Source organism: Corvus hawaiiensis, chromosome 4, assembly GCF_020740725.1.
Source record: "Corvus hawaiiensis isolate bCorHaw1 chromosome 4, bCorHaw1.pri.cur, whole genome shotgun sequence".
Classification (NCBI taxonomy): Eukaryota; Metazoa; Chordata; class Aves; order Passeriformes; family Corvidae; genus Corvus; species Corvus hawaiiensis.
Genome location: NC_063216.1, coordinates 30,962,734 through 30,975,928, shown reverse-complemented (window position 1 = coordinate 30,975,928; position 13,195 = coordinate 30,962,734). Strand labels below are relative to the sequence as shown.

Sequence of the window (13,195 nt, the reverse complement as noted above, 5' to 3'; positions counted from 1 at the left end):
GCTGTTGAGTCTACAGAAAGACAATATGGGCTGCAATTCATACTGTGTTTTATTTTTGAGGTCTTGAATTTTGGGGATATGGTCTGGGCATGGTTATGCTGGTGCTGGGTTGATGGTTGGACTAGATGATCTTGAAGGTCTCTTCCAGCCTTGATGATTCTGTGATTCTGTAATTGTGTCTCATAGAATCATGCAGCAGTTTGTGAAGGGTACTGCTACTTCAAGCTGTAGTAGTTAGTGTTAAACACAGCTCAGTGAGACTATCAAAATAATCTCAAACTGCTAATATTTTGAGCTATGGTGGCATTAGCCCTGTTCTTAATGCTTTGAAATCTAGTTGGTATACCTAATTGAACATTTTTTATGTGATCCTCACTATATTGTTATATTTTCTCAAGAGTAAAATGAGTATTTATATATTTTCTTCTTTATATTCTATGCTCTTTTAATAAATTAGTGGCTAATGCATGTACAGTTTTATTAGGGAAGAATCCTTCTGAGTGACTGCCCTTAAAATCTACTCTTCTATCTTGTGTGTTTTAGCTCTTCAGTGGTGCCTCCTCTGCCCATTACTAATTTAATGTAGCTGAACTACCCAGATGAAAGCTTCTCAATTCTTCTTTATTCAACTTGGGCCAAGTCTTAATTAGATACAGACTTGCACTCTAATGAATATTTTATCTAGTCACAAACAAACTAAAGCAGGAAGAAGTATTGCTGTGGTAAACTACAGACACAGGCAGTATTTGTCAGTATCACAAGTCAGTAAGTCATGACGAGGAGGGTGTCAGTGTGATAAAACAGATTTTCTTTTTAAAGTTTTCTATAAATAATAAAGTGATTTCACCTTTTTTAAGTAAATATCATGAAAATTCAAAATAGCAGCAACAGGACTGACAGATTGAACAAAGGGAAACATCAAAAGTAGGCAAGACTTCTTTAGGGAACTAAATTTAATTGAGTACTGCAGTGTTTAGGCCTTTTAAAGGTTTTAGGATTTTTTTTTTTTAATAGAAACTTTAAAGACTTTGGCATAGTGTTCCATTGAATTCAGGTTTCCAAATTGCACTGAAATATGCAGACTTCATGATGATAGAATAAAACATTGTGGAGTGTGTCTGGGCAGGGGAGAGAGTGCGGTGGTGAAGACGAGGAGAATTGAATGAGTTTTCTTCAGATATGTTTGCATAAACAAAAAGGTTAGAGAAATGTCATGCTTTGAATATCCTCACCAGTCTGTAAATGGGAGAGGGACAAAAGGGTTTTAAAACTCTGTGATGTTTCAAACAGTGATTCAGAAATGAAAATTTCTGTTTGCTATTGTCTATAAGTTCCATTTATTTTAAAGCAGATGGCAAGAAGCAGAAGCAGAACCAGAGCCAGGTACCTGTGACAGGACTGAGCATACCCACCCAGCCCTTGACTCGACCCCTGCAGCCATTGCCACCTTTGCAGCCGAGCCCTGTACAGCAGCCAGGTGTGCCAACAAGTGGCCCTTCACAGACCACCATACATGTATTACCCACAGGTAATTTCATTTGACATCACTGTGTGAGTGCAGTGGCTGCTTTTCTTCTTGAATTAGACTGCTGTGTGTTCTACATTGTGCTAATCTTTTTAAGTGAATATTCAGAATGTTGGAGTCACTTCATAATCTTTCATTCTAGTCAGTTTCCCATAACATTTTTTTCTTTTAAACTGATAAAGGGGAAAGATAGTACTATTGATTTGGAAAGAATTCAGGATCAATTTAATTCCATGGAGAGGAAGAAATCATGCTAAGGATGGTCATGGAAATTATTAAATATACTGTTGTTGGTAAAACTGAGGGAGAATAAACCTGTACCTTCTTTAAGTAATGGTGGAAAAAACATTATCAGCATCACTCCTACATCTGTTCCTATGCACTTGGCAGTTAATTCTTCTGGCAGAGGGAATGGCAAGGCTGACATTGAAGTTCTATCCCTACTTAAATATTACTTTGTAGTGTGATTATGTTTTCCCCTTTCTAAAGAAACATAGATCTTCTTTTTTTCTTTCTTTTATTCTTTTTCTGTATATGATTGTTGAAGATTAGTTGGCACTGGAATTATCTTATGACTGCTGTGTTCTGCAGACTCTTTGGTGGATTTTATATTCTCCCACTGTGCTTATATGCAGGACCTTTGCAGGGAGTGGGGAGATACTATCTTTATCTTTCCAGCTAGGAAGCTGTATATATATAGACTTTATTATTTCAGGTGAAAATACTGTTTAGGCTGTTTTCACTTTTCTTGCATTACCCAAAGCAGACAGAGACAGTTTTTATTTTACATGGCTCAGATGAGTCAGTTTTCCAGAGGAGATGTGTACTCTGGAACAGGCATATGGCTTCGACATGGAATTCAGGTTTATGGTGTGCTCTGTCTTTTTCAGCTTCTACAACAGTGAATGTAACTCATCAGCCCATGGCTCCAGCTGTTCCCAAGCTTCCTATCCCAAGAACCCCTTCTAAGCATCAGGTGGTCTATACCACTATTCCTGCACCACCAGCTCAGAATCCTGTAAGAGGAGCGGTCATGACCAGCCCAGGCTTAAGGCCAGTCACGCCACAGACTGGAGGTAGGGGATGATTCCTTCCATGTGCTTCTTACTGTGACACAGCTGGTATGATCCACCTGATGGATGTGGCATTTAGTTTTTTGATTTGGGTTTGTTGTTTGGTCTTTTTACAATACTGGTCCTAGTTAGAGAGGTTAGGGGTTTTTTTCCCCAGCTTATAGACTTGAGAAAATTCTTAGGCTACTAAGAAATTCTACCTGCAGCTATGTGAATGAGGAAAAATTGGATTTAAGTCATCCCAGGCACTAGCTCTGCCAGTTAAGCATCTGTGATTGACATGTCCCATACTTTACAAGGTAGTGGAAGGTAATGAGACATGTGCCACTGTTCTGAGAAAGATAAAGAACATTTTTTTATTATGGTGGAAATTTAAAATATACTTACGTAGAAAATCTTGTTTGATTTCCTGTCTAAAAGTTACATTTCTATCAGGCATCCTAATGTAATTCCTTAACAATCTCTGATGTCCTGTGCTCAGCAAATTTCCTTCCTGTCTCAAGGCCTGAAGAGATTAAATTTCTCACTGGATATATCAGAAATTAATACATGCTTGAGTTTCCTTGAGGAGAGATGTTGGCAAATTCCCCTTTACTTGCAAATGCATAACTGATACCTTCTTCTAGCAGTAAACTCATTTTCTGAAATGAGTAATAGATGCCAAAAATAAAGAACTTAAATGATATTTTGTTACAAAGTGGTGGATTTTAACTGCCCTACTTTTGCTCCCCACAATTTCTACACTATGGTTGTTTTAAGACCTTTGTGTTCAACGTAAATTTCCCTATTTTAGTGCACTGAGTATGAGCCTACTTTAGTGATATCCTGGTAGTGATGCTGCTACTGATGTGTATTGGTTTATATTATCATTGCAACAGCCTTTAGTGCCAGTAGCAGATGCTTCTGGTTTAAGATCGCTGCACTTTGTCTTTGAAAGATTGGCTGTGAGAACCCATCCAAAGTGTTTTGGAAATTGCAGTTTTGTACTTCTGCCTCAAGTGAGTAGTATACCTATCCAGAAATGATGCTATGTTTGTATCTTATATCTTATTAAGGCATTTCTGACCATGTTCAGATGGTTGTAATTTCCTGAGACAGAACTACAGTCATACTAAACGAGCATATCTTACTGGATTCTCATAGATGAGAAGTAGCCAGCTCAGGTGACTGTTTATCCCACAGGGTTTGCACAGCTTCATCAGCTTCTTAGATTCCAATAGGAAGAAGATGTAAGGCACCTACCTGGTGTTTAGCACTTTATAATAAAAACATTAAGATTTAGCACTCTGAGCTCCCTGCCTTGGACTTGCAGATCACACAGACTTCTGACACTCATCCCCTACGGACTGTAGCTTGATGAGTGTTTATAGAGAGAAGAAATTGCCATGTAATAGCTGTGGTTTCCCGATAATGCGTTGCTCTGTGAGCTTGTCTTCCGGAGTATTAGTATGCTTCAGTCACACACAAGTGTGGAACTAGGGTGTGGTAGAGATTGCCCCAAATCTTGTATTTCTAGACAGAAATGGAAGGACACCCTGGGCAACCCATAACAATGAGCAAAAGCTTTGAGTTCACAGAACATACATGTCCAACAGTGAGTAGATAAAATGTTACTTAAGAGAATTAGCTGTGATATAAAATGAAAACCTGGTAACTTGCAGGAGTTTTGGATGTTAGTTACAGGGCTATAAAACTGTCTCATTTATTCGTGCCAGGCAGGTCAGTTTGCTGAGAACAACTGAAATGGTGATGCCTGTGAGTAGTGTCCATCATGGAATCTGACGAGAGATGTTCTGTGAGGGAGGACAAGCTTCTTGGACAGTGACTTAGCTTTTTTTGCTTTCAGTGCCATCCACAGCACAGCCTTCTGAGTGGATAACATTGTGCTGCAGCAGCATTTCTCTTTTCCTTTCTGAATCCCAAAATGATGTAATTTTTCTTTTCATACTTAAGCTCCCTGTATCTCCCACACTTCTCCTCACTATAATATTCTCACAGGTAAATTCTGACTAGTTTCAGATCTGATTCTGTGAGATTGTCAATCCAGCTGTCAATCTCCTCAAACATTATGTCCCTTCTGCAAACACAAGCGCTCACTCTCTCTCACTTTTACAGCTTCAGGGGCTGGGAGGTGATTTTGTTGTTGTGCAGTGCTTCATCAGTCCGCTGGCAGCCGGAGGAGTCTGTCTGAAATTTGGCTTCATTCAGCTGCTGAACCAAGGGGCTGGTCTTCCAATGTTCTGTTTAGCTGCCCCTAAGTACTGAATACTCACAGTGTTTGTTGTTCTCCTTGCAGGTATGACAGTGCGAATGCCTCAGACAACCTACGTGGTGAACAACGGGCTGGCTCTGGGCTCTGGAGCTCCTCAGCTCACGGTGCACCATCGACCGCCGCAAGCGCACACTGTGAGTGGGGTGTTCAAATCACCTGAGGCAATGTACAGCCTTGTCTCTGCACTGGGACTCTCAGGCTGCTCTTAGTGTGAGCTGCAGAACAGCGAAATGCCTTGTTGACACTTCTCAGCCAGTTCTCATGCAGGGCACCACCTAGCCAGCTACAGCAACTCCTGCCCAGAATAGTACAAGCTGTGCAATCTGTTAGCTCACCCTGGCCTTCTCCAAATTACCAGGAGAACATACTGAGAAATAGTGCTTGAGTTGTCTGCAGGTGACTCATGGAGTCAAGGGTACAGAAGAACTGGCAGTAAAACGTTTAGTCATGCTTTGGCTATGAATTGGATGACCAGTTTTTCAGTACAGCGGTTTGCAAAACTGAGGTTGGAGAACAAGGTACAGACAAAATCCCCAAGGTTGCCAACTCCCAAATTTCAGAGTTTTTAGTCAATGTTGAGGGTGATTACTCCTGCATCACCTAAAACCCCCTTTGATAAGAATTTGAGAATTTTCTCTGACTCATTTAATTTAATTGCAAATACATTGCCTGTACACTCACTGTTGGGCAGTTACATTACTTATGGTACCCTGAAATGGTAAATATATTGCCAAGAAGGTGGCTTACCATCCTTTCAGTCTAGACACCGTCAACTTAATGCACTCCCCGGTGATAAATAATGAGAATAAATGAAGCAAATATTACACAGAACACTTAAGATGCCAAAAACTACCCCAGATTCCAACCTGAAAGACCCCAGGCTTGAAGCATGGTAACGACATTCCTGAATTCATCTTAACTAATATGAGAGACGTAGGACTGTTTTTGCAGTATAAAAAAGAAATATCACTGAAAAACCACATTTGTGCCCTTATTTCAAAATTTTCTGGAAGGTGAGGCCGAGGTTTTGTGATCAATTTAAGGTGATAGGGTAATGGTGCCACATTCTTTCTTCCTTCTGTGGCTGAATACCTACCTGTGGAAAAGATGATGAGTTGTCAGCTTAATGCCCTGCCTGGGGTGTGTTGGGTAATGTGGGAACAGCAGCTCAAATGTAGATTGGCTCAAAGTCATTGTGAACCTGCCTGCTCAGTCCTGGTAAAGTGCACAGCGTTCAGTCCATCTCCTCCTGGCTGGGAAGCAAAGAGGGTATAGGGAAATTACTGTGGCAGTGATCATTTGCACAACTAGGGATTTATATGAGAATAACTTAAGAATTTATGGTATCCTTGGTCCCACCCCTTCTCATCATTTGCTGCTGCTGCCTTGCCTCCGCACACAGGACTGAGAGTTGGGATGGCTGGGTGATTGCAGGCTCATCTGCTTCCAGTTATCTGGGAAATTCTGAATTAAAGCCTCCTTCCATTGCTGTAGACTCTGACCTTTCCCTTATTGCTCTTATGCTGCTTAGGAGCCACCACGCCCCGTACATCCCGCCCCACTTCCAGAGGCACCACAGCCACCACGTCTGCCCCCCGAAGCTGCCAACACTTCTCCGCCTCAAAAACCACAGCTGAAGCTGGCCCGGGTACAGAGCCAGAACGGGATTGTGCTGTCGTGGAGCGTGATGGAGGTGGACCGGAGCTGTGCCACTGTGGACAGTTACCACCTGTACGCCTACCACGAGGACCCCAGTGCCACTATGCCCTCGCAGTGGAAGAAGATCGGAGAGGTGAAGGCCCTGCCGCTGCCCATGGCATGCACTCTGACACAGTTCGTGTCTGGCAGCAAATACTACTTTGCAGTCCGGGCTAAGGATGTCTATGGACGCTTTGGACCCTTCTGTGACCCCCAGTCCACAGATGTGATCTCTTCCCAGAGCAGTTAAACTAGAGATCTTTGGACCCGTTAAACCTGTCCTGCTACCAAGAATTACCCCAGTTTTGGGAGGGGTTGATCTCATGCATGTAATTCACCTTTAAATCCACTCTGCAGGATTATTTTAGACAGTTGTGTGATACACTACATCAGTTCAGAACCAAAAGAAAAATAAAGTTTACCCTGCAGCAAGAGCCTGTTTTTTCTGAATAGTTCGTGTCATGGGCCATTTGAAAATTTTGGTTTTCCTTCCATGACAGGTGTTCTACCTAGATACCTACTATCCTTTATCCAAGGGCATCCCAAATGCCTGGGATTCTGCTTCAGAGTGGAAACAAAATAGTAAATTGCAATTTGTCTTAAGCAAAACGTACACATCTGTAATGTCTATTGAGACACCAACACAAGGGCAAGAACGATCTGCCTCTTGCCCCCCACCATTCTGTGAACAGGCTGTGACATGAAGGGTGATTCAAGGTCTCACTTTTTGTACTGGAGGCTCGAGCGGTCTGGTCTTACCTTACAAACTGTAATAAGCTCTCTGAGGGGAGGGAAGGGAACTTGAGTCTGGCCCAGTATGTGTGTAAATTTGGAGGTGGTGGAAAAAAATAATAAATCACCCCACAACCTCCTACCTCTCTAAGTAAGAATGCTCCTCTGTTTTCACCATCCTCCCGCACTCGCCCTGGGAGCATTACCAGATCAGATCTGAAACTGGATTGGAAAGACTGCATTCAGACCTCACTAGTTCAGACAATTTCTCTGCCCCTCCCCTCATACATCCAGCCCTATTTTTTAGATTTATTTTGTGCCTTAAAGAATAATTTCAGAAATAAAATGTAGCTGGATACCTTGTGTTGTTCTTTTATTTGCTTGAAGTTCTTTTTCCCTTTACCTTTCCAGTCGTTATCAGTGCTTCTCATTTTCCAGGCCTGCAGTAGTTATTATTTCTGTAAAGACAAGAAAGTGTAACATCTGCTGATGGTGAATTTGTTCTTATCTGCAGTGTCATTCAACCCTTTCCTCACTGTAATTCTTCAGTAGTTGTTTTTGTCCTGTCAAGAATATTGAGTATACAGACATTCTTTTCCACCAGAGCCTTTCCTGGTTCTTTTGGGAAAGCTGTATGCTGCAGTTCAGCCAAAGAAGAAACCCCTGTGGCACAGCACCATGAAAGCTTCTACCTGTTTGCACTCATGTGGATGCTAAGTACAAAAGGAGGAGTTGGCTTCCCAGTCTGCTTCTGTCTCCCATCACCTGCCTGCCTCTGCGGAAAGCAAACACAGCCAAGGGAGTTTAGAAACTATTTTAGACCACCTGCAAATGTTAATAGATGCTTTCATGATGCTTTTGAGATAATAAATTGGTGCATCTCCCCCACTATCACTGACATGTTAAACTTGCTGTTTGCAGAACAAAACTGTAATACACCTGGATAAGAAAATACATGGAGGGTTTTGATTTTGGCAATTTTCAGTGGCACTGCTGCCCAACAGAACCAAACAATTTAGTTTGGAGGGGACAGTTTCTTTTTTTTTAATCCACTTCATCATATAGCAAAGCTGCATTTTTCCATTTCAATGCTCTCTTTCTCAAAACCAACATGTTGGAAGTGTGAAGCAAGATTGGAAAAGTGTCAGAGAAATTAAATCCCCAAACAGGGCTCATGAAATATGCTATGAGATTATGGGTTCTGTAGTTGTTCCTTTTTTTAGAAATTTTACAGTGATAGAAATGGCACTGTAGACCTCTGTGTGGTTTACTGCACTACTTCATGTAGCTGGGAGTGTCACTTCTGTCAGGTGAGTAATGGATATTCTCTGTATGGAAAACTGCATTTAAAAATATAACAGTTCTGTCCATTTGGGCAAGCAAAAATTCTGGCTAAATCCAAGTGTCATCAGAGAAGGTTCACACTGTATGAAAAATACGTAACCTTTCCTTTGATCTGCAGTTGTCCCAGTATTTCTGGTGCCAATAATCAAAAATACCTTCAATTTTTCTATGTTCAAGTAAATGTTCTGTTTGCTTATTTCAAGGAATAATTATTTAATAATGTATTTAGTCTGTCTATGGAAATAGACTAAATGTGGGTTCTTACAAAGACAGTTCTGTAGTAGAGATTAGAACAATTCTTTCCAGTTAATGGCTATCAAGTCCCTTGCCAATTTTTTGTTAATGTGTCTTTGAGGTGGTACCAAAGAGCCATTGGCTGTATCAGTACTATGAATTTTTATGGTTTGAAAGTTAAAATAAACATGAGGATACAACCTTGAACTTATGCCATTTATTTAGTTGTGATTCCAGCCCAAACTATACATGAGCTTTGCTGTAGCTTAAGTTTGCATTTAGATCTCCCTTGTTCTTAGGTTTGTCTTGTTTGGGATAGGCAAGGGGTGCAAGTCCTGCATTAGAATTGTTTTCTTTCCTCCAATGAAGGTATTATTAGGGATGGTCTGTCATTCCATTTGGAGGTTTTGTGGGCTGCATCATCATTAGAGAAAGAAAACTCATATTTATTTAGTAAAGATTTAGTTCTTCACTGAACTGATTGTAAAAACTGGCTTCTGTCTTAATAGATCCATTTTGGTCTGTGTGGCAGCAGTTCCGTTATTTTGGCAGGATTTTGCAAGGCACCATTGTTGACCAAAGACATTGCAGCTCCAGGGTGAAAGATCACTTCCCTGTTTTTTCATCCCAGCAGGGCTGTTAAAGGTCTGATTTCAGTATCTTGAGCAAGTACTGGTGGTGAAGTACGTGATAAAGCATGGCTTGACTTTGAGATGCCCAGTTTGGTGTGGAGACCTTCAAGGGAGCTGGTCCCTAAATCACTGATGCTCAAAGAGAGAACGATGCCATTTTTGTGAAGTCACTGTCACCATGGAGCAGATCTCTGCAGTGAGTTTGAGAACAGGAGTAGTGCTTAATTCCCTACCTCATGGCACTTTTCCCCATGTAGTTGAGTGGCTGGTGGTTTCATTATCCTTTACCTCCCAGAAAGAATAAAGATACTGAGAAACTAAATTTCTGCAAGCAACAATGAATCAGAAACAATTTGTTTCATTTGGAAAACTTTATTTGAAAGTATTACCAAAATATTTGGCAACATTCAGTACAGGTGTGTTAATAATGTGCTTCTAGACTGGTCTCTTCATTAATGAAAAGAGTCAATCGCTGAAGCCGTCCAATAATCCACTTTTAAATATGCTAAAAATTTCTATATGGCTTTTAAGTGGAAGTGTTGGGTTTGGTTTCTTCTCTGCACTTCATGCAAGTTTTTCCATCTTTCAATAGCTTGGTATAAAGTTGTTCCTGACTGTGTTTTGCTGCTGCCTCCGGGTACATGATATTCCAGCAGTACCACCTTGGACCGACTTGCCCATGTTTTAGCAAACACAGCACTGGCTACAGCTGTGTTTTCCATCCTCATTTACTTTCTGGTGTGTTTTAGGTTTGGGTTGTTTTCTCTGTGTGATACAAGGGCATCTGGATGTCCAGGTTTAAAGTAATTTGAGTTAGTTCATCTACTTGGGAGAGGAGCCCTGCTGTGGAGTGCTGATGGCAAAATGCTGTTCTGCATTTCTCCTAGTTACAGTTTCACTGGCCTCCTTTATATTGCTGTATGTCTAAAAAAGTTTATTGGATACAAAACCATAAATCCTAGGAAGGGACAGACTGCAGGTACAGCATCTGTACTGTGTCTGCAGTGGCAGCTTCAGAAAACACAAGGATGCAGATCTTTCAGCCTGCAATTATTTCCATGCTCCCAGCAGCTTCCCTGTGAGTAGCAGTTGGTCTCAGACTTTACTCCTTGCAATTGTTTGTGCTGCCCTTGGCCTCGTTAGATCACTGAGCACAAGCACTGAGACACCCATTCCCAAGGCTTTTAGCACGAAACATCCATGACATTCTCCCTGTAAAATTAAGGGGTCTTACCCTGCTTCCTTTGAAAACAAAGGCAAAACCCTGAGTCTTCACTGGGACCACGACTGAGCTCAGTAGTAGGATCTGAACATCATTTTGTAGTGTAACAAACAGTCACTTCGGCTCTTCCTTGATGCTGTTTGTCTCAAATGTACAGTAAATTAAAATTTGTATTAGATGTAGGGATGGGTCATGTCTGTTCCTGCTCCCTAAACAGCCATTCCCCAGGATGAGTATTGCATACACTGTACAAAATCAAGCTGTGATTCTGCCTTCTTATAAACTCTTTGAGTATTCTCCTTTTGTCAAAAATATCTATGCAGATATTTTAAATAGAAGCTTGATATATTAAATATATATTTTTTTAATTTGTTGATTTGGGTAGGGGTGGGCGTTGTATGAAAACATCAGAGGGAGATCAAGTGACACTAAGCCAGCCCTGCCATACAATCTATTCCCTTCCAAACACCTTCTGAGAGGAGAAGGAAAAAAATAAGGATAGGTAGGAGAAAGCAAATCAATTAATTTTCCTTTTCATCCCTTTTAAGTTAAAAATGCATCTTTCTTTCTCATTGTCATTAAGCAGGCTGAGCATTCTTTTCTTCTCTTTTATACACAATACACATATATATATGTATGTATATATATATACACACACATATATATATTTAAAATGCTGTCTTAAATAAATAGGGTATAGCTGTAAATAAGATAGCTGAGTAGTAGCTGTTCAGGCATTCCTGTTCAGCTTTAGTAATTTATTGGCTATCAGGAGTCAAATGTGCAAAATCCTTTGTTGGGAAACTCCAAAACTGATTTCTTGTTTTGTTTTGCAGCTGGACTTGTAAATACAAAAGAAAAACTGTAGGACTGATTTAATGTCCAATTTAAACTGGGCAGTTGCCAGCTTTCCCCATTTTTGTATGTACTGTAGATTAGTGTGTGTCTGTGTTAACTGTAGTGGGGTTTTGTCTGACAAGCCTGGAATTTATACTTTGAAATAAAACTACTGGGTTTTTAACATTTTGAGTCATCTGTGCTTAATTTCTGTCACCTCAGGAGGCAACTCTCTCAAAAAAGAGCCCAAAGCTTGCTCCTTTTCTTCAGAGGTATTGCCACCTTGCTCAAGTAACATTGAGCAGCAAGGGTTTGGCTCTTGGTCAGTCCCAGCAAGCCAACAGCATGGTGTTCCCCTCACAGAAGGAAAAAACCAAAGCAATGCTCTAACTTCAGGAAAGTCACCATCCGTGCATTTCTGCAATGCTTGGACAGACAGAATCAAGTGGCTTGCACCCCAAAGTTGCCCCAGACGGATACAGGAATGGAAATCCTGTTGCTGGTGCTACTCTCCTTGCCCTCCAGGAGGCCGGGTTTGACTTGTGAAACAATGGTCATTCTTTCAGCAACAGGCTTTGGACAAAGTGCCGGAGTTTTTCAGAGCACCCTTCAAGCATGAGGGCTGACTCACCCGGCCAGGGAGCAGCTGCTGTGCACAGCACTAAGTGCATCACTCGGGGATAATGAAATCAGGATTAATAAAAGCATGTTTCAGTGCAGGCATCATGAAGGGCTCTCCCCACCCAGCTCTTTCTCAAGGGCAGAAGCCAGGAACAGCACCATGACAGATGTTGTGCAACTCATTTGGGACCAATAAACAGCTGGACTAGAAGGCAGTCTGGGAAAATCTGCCTCTTGGACCCAACTCTGCTGCCAAATGGTAGAGAACTCAAAGTACTTAGAACATGGAGTTACTGACATGCCTACCCTGAATTAGTGCTGAGCCTGTACTTCAAGGGCATATAATTAATTTGTGATGGTAATAATTAGTTTCCTTGCACTTACTAAAATTTGCTTCAAGTCACTGACCAGAAGATGATGGACTCTTGTGAAGTGATGCCTCAGCACAAGCCCACTTGAAAGTCCTGAGTTTCTCAAGCTACCTATTTAGACTGAGTATATGTACCGCACATAGCATAGAACCTGTGTTTTATCATCAAATACAGCAAAACTACTCTGCTCAAGCACTGCTGTAATTGCAGTTCCTGCAGAAGTAAAGCAAAGTGAGAATGTGAACCTGCAAGAACACTTGCTGTTTGCTGCACGGTGGCTCTGGCACACACTCCATGGTAGGTCTGCAAAGAAGTGCTACAGCCCCAGAGCAGAATGTACAAACAGAAAAATCCATTTCTGCACACCACTGATGCCTCTACTAAGGAAACTGAAAAATACCCCAGCAGCTGCCTGAGAAGCAAATCTGAGCCAGCAGCACAGCACCAGGACACTGCCAAAGGAGTGCTGTTGGTTTCTCCCTGGAAGTACTGTGCAGTCTGGCCTGGGCAGGCACTGGTAAGACCTTACCCAGGTGTCTCCTGCTACAGAGCAGAGGGGGCTGTGCCAGACTGTGGTCCCTGTAAGAGCTGAGGCCGTGCAGGGTATGACCAGTAGAACCAGGAGGGGTGAGTT

The 13,195-nt window shown here is 41.5% G+C and overlaps 1 protein-coding gene across 2 annotated transcripts in view; it reads left to right on the top strand.

Moving 5' to 3' along the window:
- The window catches only part of LOC125325032 (activating transcription factor 7 interacting protein), an 88,569-nt gene extending 76,816 nt beyond the window's left edge, over positions 1–11,753 (top strand). The window contains exons 12-15 of one of the 2 annotated variants that reach the window (XM_048301707.1): positions 1,352–1,528; positions 2,416–2,601; positions 4,895–5,004; positions 6,402–11,753. In XM_048301707.1, the coding sequence (XP_048157664.1) occupies positions 1,352–1,528; positions 2,416–2,601; positions 4,895–5,004; positions 6,402–6,818 (890 nt within the window). In that variant the 3' untranslated portion in view covers positions 6,819–11,753. Of the gene's footprint in view, positions 1–1,348; positions 1,529–2,415; positions 2,602–4,894; positions 5,005–6,401 lie in introns of both variants that reach the window. The other variant, XM_048301706.1, reaches the window with a different exon arrangement.
- The last annotated feature ends 1,442 nt before the right edge of the window (positions 11,754–13,195 follow it).